The sequence below is a fragment of the Bactrocera latifrons genome, unplaced genomic scaffold, assembly GCF_001853355.1.
Source record: "Bactrocera latifrons isolate USDA-ARS-PBARC rearing strain unplaced genomic scaffold, ASM185335v1 scaffold_185, whole genome shotgun sequence".
Taxonomy (NCBI): Eukaryota; Metazoa; Arthropoda; class Insecta; order Diptera; family Tephritidae; genus Bactrocera; species Bactrocera latifrons.
The window spans coordinates 191,074-211,206 of NW_017535352.1; the positions used below are offsets into that span (position 1 = coordinate 191,074).

General features: G+C 32.7%; 1 protein-coding gene across 1 annotated transcript in view; it reads left to right on the forward strand.

The window, feature by feature from the left end:
• Nucleotides 1-1,282: 1,282 nt before the first annotated feature.
• Nucleotides 1,283-20,133, forward strand: part of LOC108967372 (ell-associated factor Eaf) — a 35,361-nt gene continuing 16,510 nt past the window's right edge. The window contains exons 1-2 of the mRNA XM_018930739.1: nt 1,283-2,014; nt 2,124-2,216. Coding sequence (XP_018786284.1) covers nt 1,888-2,014; nt 2,124-2,216 — 220 coding nt within the window. The 5' untranslated portion in view covers nt 1,283-1,887. The remainder of the gene's footprint in view (nt 2,015-2,123; nt 2,217-20,133) is intronic.

A 20,133-nucleotide genomic window follows, 5' to 3' on the forward strand; every position in this document is an offset into this window, starting at 1 on the left:
GTGCAGAAAATTCGTTTCGGGTTTTGTAGACGTGTAAAATTTCATTGCTGTCTTGTTGCGGCAGGTGCGCTGAAAGTCGCGAGTTGCGCCGTCGTCGAAATCGAAACCAAAAACGTCGATACAAAGCATCGAAATATTTCGTGTGGAAAATAACCCCACAGAAATATAAATTAAATCAATTTTGGGTTTATGTGCTTAGGTGAGACTGCGCTCGTGTATAGACAAGAGTTCTTTTTCTTCGATTGCACATAAGTGTGATAATGCCCACATATTAAAATATATATGTATAAGGCATATAATGTAAAGTAGTACGAAAATTGCAACAGTTTCGCCACAGGCAGCAACAGCGCCAACACGCAGCGCCCCACACCTTTTCACCCACCCTCATCTTTTTCTGTTCATTTTTCACATTCAGAGCCGTCGTTAATGACGTCGACGGCAGCGTTACGTAGTGTTGTTGGCAGAATACGACGAAGTGACGTGCGGATTTTTTGCACTTTTTTTTTTTGCGTTACCTTTTCTTTTTGCTTTACCTTTTCTTTTACATTCTTTGAAAAGTGGTTAACATATGCCGCATACTTGCGGGGGTGGATTTGGCGACAGCTGAGTAGCAATGTTGTCTGCAGCGCTGTTGCTGTGCTGAGTTGAACGTTGACGTTAGCTGAAATTGTAACGGCGTGGCAAACATGGTGTTGCTTCATTTTTTATTTGGGAAAGCCGGAGGAATGTGCATGTGAAAGCCTAAAACTCGAAGCATATGTCTTTTTATTTTAGTGTGTGAAAGAGAATATAATGATAAAAAGAATTGTATAAGTAGGAAAGAATGATTATGTATTAAAGTTAGATGAGTGATTGCTAAGTTTAGCATTCGAGTAAAGCTGAAGATGTGTGAAATAGTAAAAAAAAGAAATACGAGCCCAGTTCCTTAGAAAGCTAACACGCTACTAACTACTTGCACTTAAATGAGCTGAGTAGGTGAAATATAAAAGTTATTGTGAAGTGAACAGCATTGTAGTAATGAGTGCATTAGACCTAAAATTAATCAGAATAATTGTGATACATTTGAATATGACCGAAAACAACTAATTTTATAATAATCCCGGTTTTTATGTGTTCAAATTTTGAAATTTCTTGTTTCAGATTAAAATTATCAAATTATAAAATATGTGTGCTAAGTGTAGAGCATATTGTTCCTTATTGAGAATGTAGTGGTGCTGGGCGCCTCTCCGCCTGGAAGTGCAATTAACATTTGAATTTTCAATTTAAGTGTAAATAATCTATTTTTTATACGTGTACGTGTGTGTGCAATTCCATATTGCACCGAAAAGCAAAAAAATTCCGAAGTCATCGGGTACCACAACGTTACAACGTCTCAAGGCCAAGGCTGCAGGTGGTAGCGTAAAACGCAGTCGAACAAGCAACGCAGCGGCTGGGACGACAGTAACACCTAGTAATAGGGGAAGTAGTGGGATTGGAGGAAGTGCCCGTGCAGCGGGTGGTCGTAAATTTACTGCAAACAGTATAACTCAATTGCAACGAAGTGGCGGCGGTGCTGGTCAGTGGTCAGCAGGGACGGCGGCGACGACGGCTGGAGCGGGTGCTAGCACCGGAGTCAGTTCCTTTACATCGGCATCCGATTCATCTTTGCTGGCTGAAAGAGAATCGGCATATTTGCACGGTTTTCAATCACCAAACTATAACACCACCAAATCATATCAGCAACAACAAAACCAGTCCACTTACAACAATTCCCTCTATAACACCAATAATAACGCCAGTGCCAATTATTCAAATCACTCAAATTACGCAAATACATCATTGTCATCTCCACACACAACGACAACGCCTCATAACAAGCTCCCAACCGCAGCTGTTGGTTCAACGGCGATGATGATGACCAAACATAAAAGCTCGCTCGCAGAGCGCCTTAACATTGGAGACGAGGTGCGCGATTTAAAGCTTGGCTGCACATACAATCCAAAAAATACAACGACGGCCTTTCACACTATTAAATGTAAGTATAAGACCGTATTTCACTTTTTAGATATCGGTTTACTTAAAAAAAAACTATACCATCCAATTGATAAAAAAAAAAAATAACATATACTCTCTACATTTAACAGATGACTTCAAGCCAGCAAGTGTGGACAAAAGTAAAGTAGCTTTAGTGGACGTCGGCTCCAATAATCAAGTTACCGTTACCGTGCCAAATTTAGGTGAGTACCGAAAAACATATGTAAATAGTACTAGCAAATTTGATTTATAAAATAAGTGAAAAAATAATAAAAATGCATGTATAAGTACTAAACAACCGCTGATTTGTTTGGAAACGCACTTCTTAATTGCTGACATTACCCAAGCAATGTCATTTTTAGATGCCTATTGCATATATGTATGTATTTACATATATTATATGAAATTGTTTTGAGTACTTTTTCAAGACAATGTGAATTTGAATTATTCAATCTTTTTTATATCTTTGAATCACGACCACACGAGCCGTCAATTTTTTTGCACCATAAAAATATATTGAATGACAATTGAAACTTATTTTGACAGTGATAACGTTAACTTTAATTAAAAAAATGTATGTTTATAATATTTTTCTATATATTTATAATACACTCATATTTTTGCTGATATCAAGAGAAATATTTTTTTAGAACTGCTGAGAAGACAATATTTTCTTTAAGTGAATAGTGTTTCTGTAAGTATTTTGACATGATAAAAGAGGCTTAAAAGGTCCTCAGTTTTCTAATTGTACATTTAGTTATATCTTAATGTCAACTTAAACTTGTCCTTTGAACTTAAAAAATTAATTTCTGGCGAGGTATCGCTGTCATTCACTACTATTCACATATTTTTTATTAATTTATGTACATACATCAAGAAGTCTTTGGTATAAAGGCTATAAAAACGGAACTATTATGTATAGCCATTTTGTGCCTTATATTGAAGTTGTGCTTGAGATAATGTATTGTCTGTACAAATATCAAGTATCGATCTATTAGAAAGCCCTGTACATGCGATAAAGTGGATTGTGCATGTTGATAATATTTTATACATAGTATCTCATGTATTCGAGTGCGCAATCTCACAATTTAGAATAATTTTCATGCTTTTCTACAATGTCAAAAAACTTTTGTTGCTAATATTCAAAAATTTGTTAACTATTTTGAATAGGATGTAGTGGTTTTATTTTAAATAATACAATTGAAAACAATTTGTTGAAAAATAACATCCATTTGTTTTCAATAATCGTTTGTTGGCCGCGCTCTGCTCAACTTTATTCAGGTGAATGCGTTTGCAAGCACTTTTGTTTAACATACATACATACGTGCAACTATACGTTCGTACGTGCCTGAGTATAGAAGCGAACAACTGGCTTTACTCCTGTCTCTTATACACATCTAGATGTGTATAAGAGACAGACTTTATTCAGGTGAATGCGTTTGCAAGCACTTTTGTTTAACATACATACATACGTGCAACTATACGTTCGTACGTGCCTGAGTATAGAAGCGAACAACTGGCTTTACTCTGCCCCCCTCTGCTCTAGCAGTCGCTGCTGACACTTGGCTGATAATCAGCTGACTTGTTACCCTGTAATGTCAGACTGATTGACATTGATTGTTTGCAACATATTCTGTATTTTACAATTTTCAGTTGTCAATTTTAATATTATTGTTTTGATAGAGAAACATAAATTGAGTGGGAGTTTAAAATACAGTGTTGTTGGACAAAGTTGGGTCAAGCTTGTGATATTATTGTGTTATTTTGGTATGATTGTGATAAAAATATGCCAAATTGGAATACTGAAGATTCATAAGAAGTGTATAATTTAATATAATTGTGGCTTATCATAAGCAAAGTTCCGTACAATATTTTTTTTTACCTAATCTTAAAAGTTATTAATGTGAAACCTCCGTTTTAAACATTTTTGCATACCTAAATATGTATGTGCATATTATTCAATATATTTCCGCTTTTAATTGCTTTCTGATTTATAAACTATTATTGCATTATAAATAGAATGTATGTACTTTGTATTGGCACTCCTTGCCTTCTGATACAAAACAATGAATAAAGTACATAGTTGCCTAATAATTAGACCCAGATTGAATGATCAAATGAAAAGTAGCTGCATTTAATGTGGAAAAAAAAAATAAACTCATCAGAACTTGAAACAAGTTCATTAAAAAAACATAATCACCAACTCTGCTGGTTGGCAGAATGTAATGAATGCCGAGCTGAAAGCAATCAAAGAGAGGTTGTGAATGTGGAGCGCTTGAAAGTGCACCACACTAAGCTTCTTCTACAACTAGTTCATCATATGTGCATACATATGTACACATGTCCGTATAAATGTGTATATGTAGTTTACTTGTTTCAGTCCACTGACTGGCTTATGGAAAGCAGAATTGAATCGATGGACGGTCTAACTTGTCGGCTTACAAACATCGGCACATAACAGCCGACTGCTGTGATTTTAAGTGAAATTGTAGTAATGTTCTTGCAAACATCTCCACCTGTGCGCACACGCTAATAAATCCACACTTACATATATACATATGTATGTATGTTTCTGTAGTGAAACCTTTTATGAATCACTTCAAATATTTTCATGTGTGTGGTCCAAGCAAGCAAATAATCATTTTGTCTGCTTGTTTTTTGATAAAATTTTTTTACTTTTCCATGTTTTTCTTTAAATTTAAAAATTCTATTCTTTCTTGCCCTGCAGCAATCACTTATAGTTTGCGCTAAATCTGTTTTTTTTGTGTTCTTCCCCCTCCTTTTTTTGCCTTTTGTATTGGCAACAATTACCGGCGTCCGGACGATTAGCAGCTAACAGTTGTTGGCTGCCCATTACAGTCTTGCCTTCCGCACACACCAACCAATTTGTCTTTCTGTTGCTTAGTGGTTTTCTCATTTCAACGTCATATTTTGTTTGGTATGCCAACTATTTGCGACTAGTAACGGAAATAAGCTACCGCATATGTATATATTAACATACATATGTTACTAGTAACTAGCGTTTGGCCAAGCTGCGCCTCTAGCTGGTACTAATAGCGCTGCAAATATATTATTAACTATACCAGCTGTGCCTATAACCGCTGCTGTCTTAAACTTTAGTATAGTCAACTAACCCTAAAGTCTAACTTGCGCAACCATTGCCAAGTTTTATACAAAAAAACATTACTTGGTTTATTTAATTTGTTGTTTTGTTCACTTAACCTGCATAGAATTTATTTATTTATTGCTTCACTGCTGGTCTTTCCAGCACCACATTTACCACCATACATTTGTACGTACATTCGTACTCATGTATCTGTGCTGCAACTTAACTATGCTACATTAATGGCATTCACTGTGAATGCCTTACTATATGCATGGTTAGTTTACTATCTCATTTAAATTTTTTTCTTCTTTTTTTCGGGTTATTTTCTAGTGCTCCAAATTCATCGTTGCCTTCAATTTAGGTTACCCACATTTATGCCGTTTTTATTTGCCTATAATATGTACTGTCAAAAGCAAATATTTATGAAAATGTATTTTTATGTCTCCACATGCTATTAATAACATTTTATTAAATTTCTTTTTGTGTTATCGCTTTGTGTCAGTTGGCATACTATTTAATAAAAACCTTGAATTACGCTTGTCTTCTGAAAAATGTATAAAAATTCTTTCAATCTAATTTTTCTGTTCAAATTAATATTCTAAATTATTTAAAAAAAAAAATCTTAGAGAACTGATGTTTATTAAATGCAGTTTTTTATTCCCTGATTATGGCTTAGTAAGTTTGTCACGCAGTTTGTAACATGTGAAAAGAAGCCTGTAAGACCCTATAGAATATTCTGCCGTTACAACAACAACAACCCTATAGAATGTATATACATACATGATGTATGTTTAAATGATCAGCATGTATGTTTAAATGATCAGCATGGCGAACTAAGTCACTTTAATCATGTCCGTCTGTCTGTCCATTTATACTAGTCCCACAATTTTTGAGATATCGATCTGAAATTTTGCACAAGTCTTTTTGTTTTACAAAAAACTGTTAATTTGTCGGCGCTACCGATATCGGAAAATGTTTATATTTTACGAGATATCTTCACGAAGTTTGACATGGATTGTTTTGTAAGGCAATGGTACAATCTTCGGAAATTTTTTTCAGATTCGATCACTATAGCATATATGTAGCTGCCATGCGAACTGAGCGATCAAACTCAAGTCCTTGTATGGATTTTTTTTTATTTGACAAGCTAACTTCACGAAAGTGGTCTAAGATTATTATCAAACGAATTGCTTAGATCGGAATCTATAGCAAAAAGCTGGCATGTAAACTAAGCGATTGACTCAGGATAAAGATTTATTTATTCCCATTTATGCTATTAGAAATGAGAAGGGTTATTGCTTCAGTGCAGCCAAACATAATGTTTATTTCTATATTTAAGAATTTAGCTTAATTTTAGCTTTTTTTTTTGTAGCTTTAACAGCTTTGATCCAAGGTTATCCTTTGAAAGTAATCTAAATGGCAACGTCAATGTCAGCAAATCAGCTGATCTTTCCAACCTTACGTCAAATTGATTCGTGGCACCGCCAGTTTTATTTAAATCCACTCGTCTGCTCAATGCGCTTACTTTTACTTACAAATTTATACTCGAAAGCTTTTTTTCCTGGTGTGTGTAAAATGAAATGCCTATTGTGGCTTATCATAAACAAACACTTGGCAACTTAAATACTTTATTATTATATATACATACATACATATTTATATATTTTTTGCCTTATCATTTGCGATAAGTATTTTGTGCTCAACTTTTATATAATTTCTTGTATGATGAAGAGTCCAAATAATTATTATTTATTATTTTTGAGTATAAACAATATTTTTTTATTACTTTTCTGTTTTAAATATTTATTGATATAAATAGATTTGTTGTATGCTTCGCTTATCTGATTAAATGAGCACGTGAGTTGTTTAATACTGATGGGTAATTTGCTAAGCTGCTTAAGGGGTTAGGGGTAGTCAGAGGCATGAAAAAATGAGAAAATCGAAATTTTTGAAAAAAAAAAATCCTTCGATCAGGCCCGAGTTTATTATGTATTCTAAAAGCTGTATACATTTCAATAAAATCTACTGAGCGGTTTTCGAGTTACAGTTGTAACCAGCTCATAAAAGGTAGTTTTGAGAAGAACGCTTAAATGTGTTTCACACTAGCGCTTCGAAGTGCCTGAGCTCTCGCTGTTATTTGTCGAATAATTCAAAAACTAATCGGATCAACGTGAAATTTTCAGAGAATATTTTTAAGATATTACACTTAACGRAAATGCAAAAAAAAAAAAAATAATTTTTTGAAAGTTCTGACTACTCCTTACCCCTTAAGCTAAGGTCCCATAATAGTTTCGAAATGTTCGTCAGAGCCGTACAATTAATTTATAATCGTTTAAGGCTGAATTTTAAAGTATTCTTTATTTATATAGAATAGATATCAATTTTTATTTTAAAAACAAATGCTTCGAGAAACATTTATAAGTAGACTTTTTCAACTTTATAAAATAGTTCAATTAATGTTTATTAAAGAACATGGTAATATTAATTAATATTACATATCGTCACATGTAATCAAAATAACGTAACAACATTTTCGGAAATTTACAGTGCCATGAATGAAACACGAAATAAAAGGGAACATGATTGAAACAAAATTTTAATATTGGTTAAAACTGGTTTATATCTGACCGCAGAACCTGAAAATGTTGAACATATATAATATTATGTCTGTAATTTGAAGTAGTGAAGCGTAATCAATAAGACACTCAATTTCGAATGTTTTTATGATACGTTATTTTGCATTTCAGGTGACGACATAGTAAATTTCCATTACTATTTAATGAATTTGAGTGTCTTATATGAACCTTTATAATTGCTTATCAAAAAAAATAAAGTTTTCCCTTTAGCTCACATTAAAATATAAACTATTTTATTGCCTTGCCAATGAACTTGCTTCATAAATGAACACGTGCTAAGTATTTGAAGGGCACATCTAGTCAATTATTTTTCACAATGTTTACCAATTTTATAAACTTATCATGCTCCTTTATTCAGTTTAGTCAAATATATATGATTGAATCCATTAAAACCGAATTGAAATTAGTTAATTGTTGTTATGTGCTTTCAGTGAAAACAACACAAACACATACACACATTCGATCCAGATTTCTAGTGAATTGTTTGCAATTCACCTTTACTATTCCATCTAATGATGTAATCAAATATTTATGAACACTGATTGCTGATTTAAGGCGAATTTTTGTATTTATTAGCAGAAATTCTTAATCATTTTGATTTATTGTAAACATTTTTGTTTGCGGAAGATAATCATCTTTTATGGTTAAACTTTACAAATCGATTATATGAGTTGTAGCTATCTGCTGAGTCTATATTATATTAAAAAAGTGCTTAAGAATTTTGTAAATTTGTGAAAAATTATGAGATATTTGTAAAATCAAAATCTATAGACTTGTGCGAATAGATTAATAGATTAGCATCACATGCCTTTCATTTTCAATCGTTTAAACGTAATCAATAGAAAAGAATAACAGGTCCCCACTAATTAACGTTGAGTAAGTAAGCTCTTTACTATCTATGTATGCATATGTACATACAATTGTTTGTACGTATGTATATATAACAGTAATCTTAAAAATTACGCGCATGCTTTGAGAATCTGCTGAAGTTGCCACCCCACCGCACACTCGCAGACATCAATTGACGTCTGTAGTTGCTGTGGCTGTTCATCTGCAGTTTGTTATGTGTTGGCGTTAATTGATTTAACGCCTTTCACTTGTGCTGCTCAGCGCCACGAGCAATCTCTTTAATTTTCACATTAAATGAGTTGTTGTATATGCGGTGTTTTCCATGAATTTCAGCTAGGTAAGAAAGGATATCTGTTATATAACTTTTTATTTTAATAATTAAAAATACAATTAATATTAAAAAAAAATTTAAGGTTAAGTAAGAAAGTAAGAAAAAACTTGATAGAATCAGAAATTTAAGGTTATAAGTGATAAAAAGGTGAAGATAAAAAATAAATATAAATGTAATAAATAAATATAAACAATGAAATATAAATTATTTTTAAAGATTCAATTACCTATATAAGAGAAATTTGGATATTTTTATATGCCAAATTTTCCTATTATTCAAATATTTAAGAGACAATTAACGTAGGCAATTTTTTTAATATTTCCATCTATTTTCCAACACTGACATCAATCAAATGAAATACCTCAAGCCAAATTAAAATCGAAAGAAAAAAGAGAAAAGGTGAATGTGCGCGAAGTTAAAATGCGGAGAGAAAAATATTGAAATAAGTCTCGGCACAAATCTCAAGTCAGTTAGTTGATGAATAATAAAAATCCGAAGCGTAAAATTCCATTTCATTTTTATTATGAAAAGAGATTATGTAAATGTCTTGCAAACTGTCAGCAGCGTCATTGCAGCCGTCATCGGCAATTCGTCCACGTTGCACGGTGCACGGCGGTAATTTGCTGGCACGCCAACTGTTTCAACAGTGGCTGGTGATGGCAGTCGTGTAGTGGTAATGTGAGCAGTATAGTGCCGGTAATAAAAGGGGAAAGTGCAAAAGCATGCACAAGGAAATGTTGGAAAATGAGCGTTGAATTGTAGAAAAAGTTTCCTTTAATTATCAAAAGCCATAATTTTTTTTCACAACTTCCACCAGCATTTCCACGCACACGCATACTACTGCAAGCAGCGTTGTCCATTCATTCAACCATTCGCTAATTTTCTGCAACTACTATTCACCAAACTGCGACGGAATATTATTGCGATTAAGCAACCGAGCAGCAAGCAAATCTCTGTGTAACCACGAGCGACAACCAATGTCAAATAAGCAAACCCACAAACAAACAAACATTTTGACAATTGCAATGCCAGTCGGTGGTAGTCTAACGTCACCAGCATTATCTCCATCTCCATGGAGAGTTGCACATTCACTATTTTATTTCACTCCTTCATCGCATTTTTATGATTAAGGTTTATTGCTGCAAAGTGTTTGGTTGCTTTTGTGTTATTTGAAAGAAATTTTTTAATTTCTAAAATTCCATTTCGTATTGTAAATGAGTTTTTACCAGTTTATTCATAAAATTTTCTTAATTTTAACGCTTGATTTAATTCGAAAACAGCTGGTGGTAGTATCTTCAGCAGTATTTCGTCATAAATCTATATAAAAAATTTAGCAACTAAATTAATAATAAAAAAACAAAATTAATCTTATTATTGCTTAAAAGGAATTAAGAAAATACAAAAAAATTAAATAAATTAAATTGCAATACCGTAATAATTATATAACAAATTAAAGTAAAATAATTACAAAAGATATACATATAATAAATATCTAAGTTGTAATTAATAAATGATTGTTGCTATAGTTTTGACGGTTTATAAAAATTCGTTTCCACTATGGTTACTTACATAGATTCGACTGCTATTAATGTATTAAGTATGAATTTAATGAACAAATATTTAATGAAAAATAGTTTTTGTTTTCTTGATTAGTAAAATCTGCCTTTGCTCCTCCTTAATATTGAAAACGGATAATTTTTTTTTTCATTTTTTTTCGTTAAAAATTAATTTTTTTATTATAATAAAAATTTTAATATAAAAGAATTAATTTTTAGGAAAAAAATTTATAACCATCTAATTTTCTTGTAAACATGTATTTTCTTAGTAGTTGGCTTTTAGTTTTACTTAAAAGAAATTAAATTTTTAAGCTTTGGAAAAAATTAAAAAAAAATTATCAGTAATTAATAATACTCATATTTAAAACTTTCCAATTTTCTTGCAAAAATATATGTATTTTTAGTGTTAAACATTATATAAACTAACACTTTACTCACTAACACTCAAATCAAGTAAATGAAAGCAAATTGAGACCACATAAATTGAAGATATTACATAAAGTTTTCACCTTCCGCCAAATGACTAGCTTTTCAATAGCACTTCATTGTCAACGTCTGCCAGCGGCTTGCACTTTTAATTTTCTTCGTACTCCCACTGCTTCACTCTGCACATTCGCTACAATTATATTTAATGCACCCACACACAACAACGTCAGTAATGATACTCCTTTTCATTATGCGCTTCTGTGCAATGCTTCGTTGATTTCCAACATAAAATGCCAGTCAATTATAGGCATTTTCTTAGTTACCACTTCTATTTGGTGTTTCACTTTTCCGTTGAAATTTAATTACTGCAAAAGTACAAAAAAAAAAACATTCGCCATTTACATTAAAAGTAAAAAATTATGTCATGATGAAGGCTGCTAGCATCGCGGTTAGTTACCAATTATGGTTATTATTTTTATTTTTATTTTGTTTTAAGACACATGTGACACACAATTATGGCACCTCAACATGGCATTGTCACCATGATTTCCAAGACTGCGACATAATGCCAGCTAAAACCGATTTTATCAATCCATCAGAGCTGTCGAGTATAGTCTCTGCTTTGGTATAGCATATACACTACACTTTATTTACTTTCATCCGGCATTCGCTATATTTATTTCTATTTTATTTTTTGTTTTCATCCAATATACGTTGTACGCAATTTTTGTTTTGTTTTACCCCTCTTTCTTCTCTTTTGGTAATCAAAATTAATTTTATTTAATTTATAAATTTTTAAGGCCTTTGCTAACATCAAGGTTTTCACATGTGTACAACGTTTGTATTATATTTCGAACTTTTTGTTATTGTTGTTGTTTAATTGCAACCTGTGTTCCTTCAACTTTGACTAATTATATATGTACATGTATCAAATTGTCATGTGGCAGCAATATGCCGAAATATGTAAGTTTTGTCAATTGCCAAAAAAAGAGACTTTCACGCATCGCTTGTCAGCAATTCGAGGTTAATGATAGACGATTTGACAATGGACCAGGCATATTCAGCGTTTACTTAATTAAGCCAAGTCGTATTTGGTACTGCTCAAATAAAATGCAAAAAGCCTCTTGGAATAGTGGAATTGTTGAAATTTATTTTTTCTTTTTTAACTCTTAGTATTAAGCTTTGCTTATTGTATGATCACTTATGTAAGTGACTTGATTTTAAGCACATTTTTGCCACTACGAAATGCGCCATTCAATATTGATACGATCATAAAATCAATTATTATAACACAACTACTGTGATCTGCTTATTTTAATGCACACATAACTACTTCCACATTTGTATGTAGATATTTTTTTACTGTTTAATTAAAGGCTTTCTTTTAACTTAAATATGCACTTTTGAGTGGTGATAATAACATAAAATAACTTAATATTCATGCGCTAAAAAGCTAAAAAAGAAAATCGCAACTGAAAAATAATCTAAAATAATTTTATTTTAAAAATAATAATCAAATGAGCAAATTATTAAAAAACGACCCGGATTAAAGGTTGCACAGCTGTATTTTCCCATAATTCTATTGTAAATCGCCAAAAACAATAATATTGAATATTAATTCAAAAGAGGACTTAGGCTCAGAAGTGCCAAATTAACCCGTAAACACGTTTACCATTATTTTAATTAAATTTATGTATACGCCCTGGTGCACTCAAGTTGTGAGACTGTCAGCTAATTACATACATATGTACAATGTATATATGTATGTAACATGCATTTTGTTTTTATTTTCCTTCTAACTATTCATCATACGCACATATGTACCATTCACTTTTTAACTGCATCTCAACATATGCGGCCATACGTTGACACTCATTTCTGCTCATCAGCTCAGCGCACATTTGATTTATATTTTCCGGCAGTTACTCTCTGTCGGTATGCGAAACTTATTCAAATCATCGCTCGTTGGCGTCCAGTGTCTGCCGAATTCATTAAGCATTCTGTCGCTTTTGGCGTTTACCCCCCTTTTGCTCTCTGAATATTTTTGATTATTTTCCATATCTACGCGAATTCTCTCCGCATCTCTCTTCAGCGTTTATTTTTGTATACCTCTTTGTATTTGTTGAGATTTATACGCACGTGTTGATTGTGTCTTTCTTATTTTGCTTTTGTCTGTGTATTTTTGGCTATGTTTTGTTGCTCTGTTGCTGACCTTAATTTTGAAATATTATTTAGCCACTCATTTCGGGCATTTCGCACTTGTTTAAATACGAATTTCGTAAATACTGTTGAACATATGTATTTATGCATGTGTGTATATACATATGTACGCAGATGAGGGAAGGTGTGTATATCTGTAGGTTGGCCTATAAATTTATTTTTATCATTTCTTTTGCACACGTATGTACATATGTACATATGCGTGCACACATCTGCGTTTGCATAAACAGAAATTTTTTTGCGGAAATACTTACGTACCTTTCGCTAGAAAAACTAACCAGAAACAGATAATAAATATCAGTACATGTATATATGTATGTGCCCTTGAATTTGGTGGAATATTTCAAAATATTTGTGTTTACTATATAGTAAATATGTAAAATAGAAATTTTAATTTATAATTTTTTTCCTTCTGATTTCAAAATATTATTGTATATGTATGTATATTACAGTTTATTATTATACACATATTTATTGTTCAATATAATATTTCAACTTTTATAAATTCACACGCTTTTCATATGATGATTTCCTGCTCAACTCTTGTTGTGTGTAATCGCCGCATATTCATATTCACGTAATGCCAAAAATCTTCGTACTCATCAGATAGTTGATGATCAAAACTATAGCATCTTTTCACTTATTCCATTTTGTTATCTTTGTTGTTACGTTATTTGTGGTATAATCGCAACACTTGCATTATTGAGTTCATATTTTTACTTCACCTAAACGTGACTTCATACATACATTCACATATGTACATATATATAAGCAGGCATACCCGTTTGCATATGCGCTGGCGTCTCTGTCGGCAGTGACGTCGGCGTCGCATAAGTCAATGTTTGCAGCGCTCAACAACGATGTCAATGACTTTGTTTTGCTAAATGTCATAGCGGCTTTGTTGTTTCGTGTTGTGGGATGAGCTTCAATTCAAGTATTGCTTGTGCAGGGATTTGCCGAACATTTTCCCTGCTGTTTACCGCTTTTCTTGCTGATTCAGCGCTTCAATTTAGTGTTTAATTTATTTCGGGTTTCTTTTTCATCGTAGTAAAAAAAACATATACATATGTATGTATGTAAATATGTACATTATACCGTTCGTAGCTGATTTCAGTAAAATGTAGAAATGCCACACAAAAAATATTACTTTGCCTAAACAAATGGTCGGCCGTAAATTTTTTTCCATCGCTGGTGTTTGTAATAAATTGCACACTAAAATGTTTATGGGAAGCTCGCTTTCAAATCAAAGTTCATTAATGGAAAAAATCGAATTAAGTGCGAAGGGTAATAAAGTGAAAAGTGAAATAGGCCGGTTTACACGTAAGTGATTGGATACCGGTTTGATTTAATGAATTTACATTAATTTTGATTTTTTTTTAAATACATTTCTAGCATTATTGATTGTTTTCTAAATAAATTTTGCAACTCCCATACTAGGCATTTAATTAATAATATGAGATAGAAAGTTCACTAGTGAGCAACAAAACAATCGAAAAAAGATAAAAGTCAACGAACTTAAGCCGACGTATTATTGCTTTTTTTGAATTTGTGGAAGAATATGCGTATGCGTTTTTTATGTTTGCTTATGCAAAGTATACATTTGCCACAATTGAGCGATGTGACCAACCTTTTCAACTGGGAGGATCTATTTTTTTTTTAATTAGTAGACGAGTACTCTAAACAATCGCTTATTATTTTCCAGTTTTAAAGTTTATTTTAAAGACCGTCATTCTTTAAAAACTACATAGTTTGCTTGTTTCTAAGTGAGATCTTGTTAAAACGACATCTCTCAATCAGCTTAATATGTTATACATACTACAAAATCCGTATACTGTTAGCTATATTTAAATATTTACTTTTTTCAAAATTATTGGAAGTTGTTCAGTTATGGGAGATTGCCGGCTATGAGAAGTGTCCGTAATGCGCAATTTCACTGTAAATATATAAAATGAAGGAATAGTCCAAAATAATGAAAATTTATCTATTATATAATAATAATAAGTTTTTAAAATAGTTTAACTTATCAAAGAAATTAGACCTTTATCGAAAGTAAAACTAATTGGTCGAAATATAATATTAAAAAATTTTCCCTTTTTTAAAGTAATAAAAAACCTCAATGTGTTTTTTTTATCGCATTTTGTTTAAAATCAACAAGTCTTTATACGTATCTACAAGGAATAAAAGGCACATTATATTTTCTTTGAAATTTAATAAAATACCACATTTGCACGATCAAACAGTGATACATAGTTTTTATGTCCTTCATAAACATCAGCTTCTTCAGCACCTCGGTTACGGCTCTAGAATACCTAGGATATCAATATAAAATGCTGTTCGTCTTCGATTTTAATTTTGGAAATAGAAAATATTCACACAAAACTCGTTCACCTTTTTTGTCTTCATTTAATTCTCGTGGAACAGACTAATCATTAACGCTTATCTTCAGTTAAAATTCTGAAAATAGTGTTATTGGTCGTTTTCAACCACAAATGTTGGCTACTTTTGTACTAAAATACGCATTGAAAACAGTAGCTTTTTTGATCAATTCAGCGCTATTATTAGCTTATGGAGACAACCTAGCTTTTGCCCGTCTTTGATATCCTCACAATCATTTTTAATTCGTGTAAACCACATATAAAGTTGAGTACTTGAGTGTTATCAACAAAAAGTTTTTTCATCGATATACATATGATATTTACGAGATTTTTATTTTTAAGTTTAACACAAAATTTTATTTTTGTGGTTTGTAAAAATCGAACAGTTGCACACTTTTTCTTTTATTGAAATCGACATACATGAAGATGAATGTATCTTTTTAATGTTGCAAATAATAAATTTAATATCGGTTATTTTTGCGATATGCCTTGCATGTACGATTTTTTTTCATCTTTTAAAGCTATCTTAGTTTTTTCTTAAATATTCATTAAGTTCCTTTAGCATGGCTGTATATACATACATATGTACATATGTGTATAAATACAGACGTGTATGCCCAAAGAAAAAGGAAAAAAATATGTCTCGTGATAACAATGAGTTATCAAAAAGTAGGCACGCAGTCAGTTTAGCAGTCAATCAGTTCATTCAGCCGTTCGTTGGGTAGCAACAATTGGTGTGCCTTTAATTTCATTGCAGGTGGTTTCTGTTCGGTGATATTTTAATCGCACTTTATCGCTGAACAGTCACACGTTTTTTTATTTTTGTTTTAAACAATTTTCGAAAGCGCCAACACTCAACGCTATCCAGATAAAAAAGCAAAAAGAGAAGAAAATACAGCTAAAAAAGCCGCAATTGATATAAAATGTCATGAATTTATAGAAGCAACTCACGTAATGGAAAGACAGCGCGCAGATAAAATAACAGCAACAATAAACACAATCATTGAAATGTAGAGCGTAAAGTGCTGCCGGTCGCTGCTGCTCTGCGTTGTGCTTACTGTCATTGTTTCGGTAATATCACATTTACCAGCTAAGTGGCAGTCGTTCAGTCAGCCGATTGCATTGCATATTGCTGCTAAATTGTTGCTACTTTTATACCAGTATACCTATAGCTATTTTACTTTTTTATTGGTTGTTTATCAGGTCTCCTTGTTGTTGTTTTCCTACCCCTACTCTCATTTGCCGCTATCAAGAGCTGCTGTCGCATGTCAATTGCAGTGATGTGTCAATTGCCAACCAATCATTGGCAGCAAGTCACTCACACAAACACACACGTTATGCACTTATTTGTACTCACCTCACAAGAGCCGTCACCCCCACTCGCTGCTGTGACATGGTGAATAAATATAATTTATTTATTTACTTTTTTTCGGTTTTGTAAGCAATCGCCACACTCAAGTCAAAAGCTATTCAATGCAATGATATTTGTGTGCTGACATGTGGCTGACATAAAGCTGCTGGCAGCACGCACTCAGCCCCTCGTGTATGCATGCATATAAATATGTATGTATATGAATGTGTAAGTGCGCGCTGCGGGCATGCATGGCAGCCGGTGGAAAGTGCAGGCGAAATGTGTGAAATTAGTTTAAAATAGGAAATTAATAATGCAAATAGAATGCCATTATGCAGGTTAAAGGCTGCTCGGTTGTTTATGAGTTAAATTTTTTTATACGCTTTTAGGTGCGCACATTTTTCCAATGAAAGCATTTAATTATAATGACAAATGCATTTCTTACAACGGAACAATATGTTTAGGTACAGAGAAATTTAATAATATTATTTTTAAGCTGTGTTCACAATAGCTAATATATTATCGAAACTAATACATGTGTTTATTTGTGGATTTAATTATGTACATTAAACAATACTGGGACAATTGTTTTTGATAATGTTTATTTTATTTTTGAATTATGCACATATCGGATGTTATCTAAAGAAGTTAGGTTAGCTAACCGCCGTACACGATAAGTTGAGTTCGTGACTGTCGCTAGTGTGTCGTGGTTTCAAGATCCGACCGCAGCAGAATTTTTTCTCCAAGCATATCTGTATTTTTCTTTGCTATTACTCATAAGAGACTTATATTTTGTTGAAAATAAATACTAGCAAATTATTATTGTTCACAATCAGGGCATTTTTTAATTCCAATAACAAATTGGATAAACACTTTAGTGTTAAATTAGATATTTATATTTTTTATTCTGATTTTGCTGAATTTTTTATTATATATTTTATTATTTTTCAAATCTACGATCAAAAATAATTTTTTTTTTACAAAGACCTCATTAAGGAACGAAAAATCATAACCCTCAAAATTACCTTTTCAAAAAGCTATCAGGCTATTCGCCTAAAATATCCAACTAACAATCTTTTTTGAATACGAAATTCAGGCTTAATTCAGCGACCTTCATTCCAGCGTTTTCAAGCTTTAAGATAATTATTAAAACGAAAAACAACGGCAGCAACAACAAAAACTATTAGCAACAACTAAATAGTTTGCAGATAATTTAATTAGAATGTACATTCAGAATTTGTGTTAACACAGATTGTTGGCGTCCATGCTGTGGCCCAGACTGCGTCGCCACACTTAGCACACACCTACACCAAATCAACGAAAAAGAGACAGCGATGGCGAAAGCGAAAGAGCGATAGCGTAGAGAGTAAGTGGTTAGGTGGGGTACACTTACTTGGGTGCGTGTTTTATAATACTTCTACAGATTGTAGAAATGCACGTACCTATTTATATATTTTATTAAATAACGGCAAGTACGAGCAAAAAGCAACAAATAAAGCTCTCAAATATACATACATACATGCATATCAACAAATCAATTTCCTGGCAGTGGTACAAATAAAATCACATACACACACATTCGCAAATAGGCGACTACACGCTCATAAGCAATTGAATGTGCCTGCACAAGCATAGAAGAAACTATTTAAAACGCTTTGCAAAACAACGCAACTTTGCGAAACACATGCATATTAACATATAAAACTATAAGCAAAATAAAAAAACAAATAAATAAATAAAAAAAATCTACATTCAATAACAAAGCACACGGCAACTTTGAAATCAAATTTGTGCCGACTCTTATTGAACTCACGTTTTCGTGTGGAGTGTGTGTCTGTATGTGCAACGAGGTTCTGTTTCCAATGGCAATTTCACATGAGGTGTGTTAAGGTGGTGAATACGTTTCGTAAAGGTTCTTATGGTAAACTGCAAAAACAATAAATAAGCAAATAATTGTTAGAGAGTATCGACCAAGCATGTATCATATAAGTTTGCATATATGTACATACATATGTATGCGTGTGCGTTTAAAAAACTACTATAAAGCATTGAACATGGTGCTGTTACTGCTGCTGCTGACGTCGTCACCTCACTCTCGACAGTCGCTCACCACATCTGTATTTATATCTGGTAAGCCACTTACTGCACACGTGTTGCATTGACGTACGTCGATATGTCAACAAAACTGAAAACAATTAGACCCAAATGGCAATGTGCGAAAATGCACGATTTATTGCAACTTTTAAGGTAATTACACGTGTTTTACGAGCATCTGGTGGGGGAAATAACTATGTGCTTGTGCATGCCCTCATACTTACATACATATGTACATATAGAATCTTTCGAAACATTTTTTTTAAGTAAAAAAATTCTGAGTGTTTCACACAGAGTTAAATCCATTAAAGGTAGAAGGGGATTGAAACAATTGTATGATAGCGAAATAGAGCAAGTTATTGCGAAGATCAGTTGCACAGAAAATAATTTTTATTTTGGCTGAAACAGACTTATATCCTAAACATATTTTTACTTTATAGCAGAAACAGCAAATTCCGCTCCTCCCTTCCTCAGTTGCCGCACGTAGCGAGCAAAATTTGTCAAAAATTGAGCCCGTAGAAATCAGCCATAGTTACTTTAAGAAAATTTCAATCACATTGAAGACAATTTTTATAATTACTACAGTACATTAAGACGGTAACCCGGCATTGCGAGAGAGCAATCAGCTGACTAGTTCCTACGGGAAAAATCAAAATCGTGGGAAATTCGACGGTCTCGTACGGTAAGGCGGACGGTAGAAGCGGTGTTGGCTGATCATTTACATTGCCCTCTCGTAAGATAGGTCGTATCAGCTGATTCGGGTTACGGGTTTACGTAACTATTTCTGCTATTATTATGAGGAAAACGTCAGCCGTAAGTTATCGTATTGTACTGAATCAACAAAAGGGAAAGAAATTTATAATGAGTTTGCTCTACCTGAGAGAACGTGTGTAGTGTTTTTTTTTTTTTGTTTGCTTGGAGGACAAAGAACGTCCTGGGCGTCCTTTGATTGTTGGAAACTAGAGGCATAACTCGAGGAAAATTGCTATCGGGTGATTTTTTAAGAGCTTGATAACTTTTTTAAAAAAAAAAACGCATAAAATTTGCAAAATCTCATCGGTTCTTTATTTGAAACKTTAGATTGGTTCATGACATTTACTTTTTGAAGATAATTTCATTTAAATGTTGACCGCGGCTGCGTCTTAGGTGGTCCATTCGGAAAGTCCAATTTTGGGC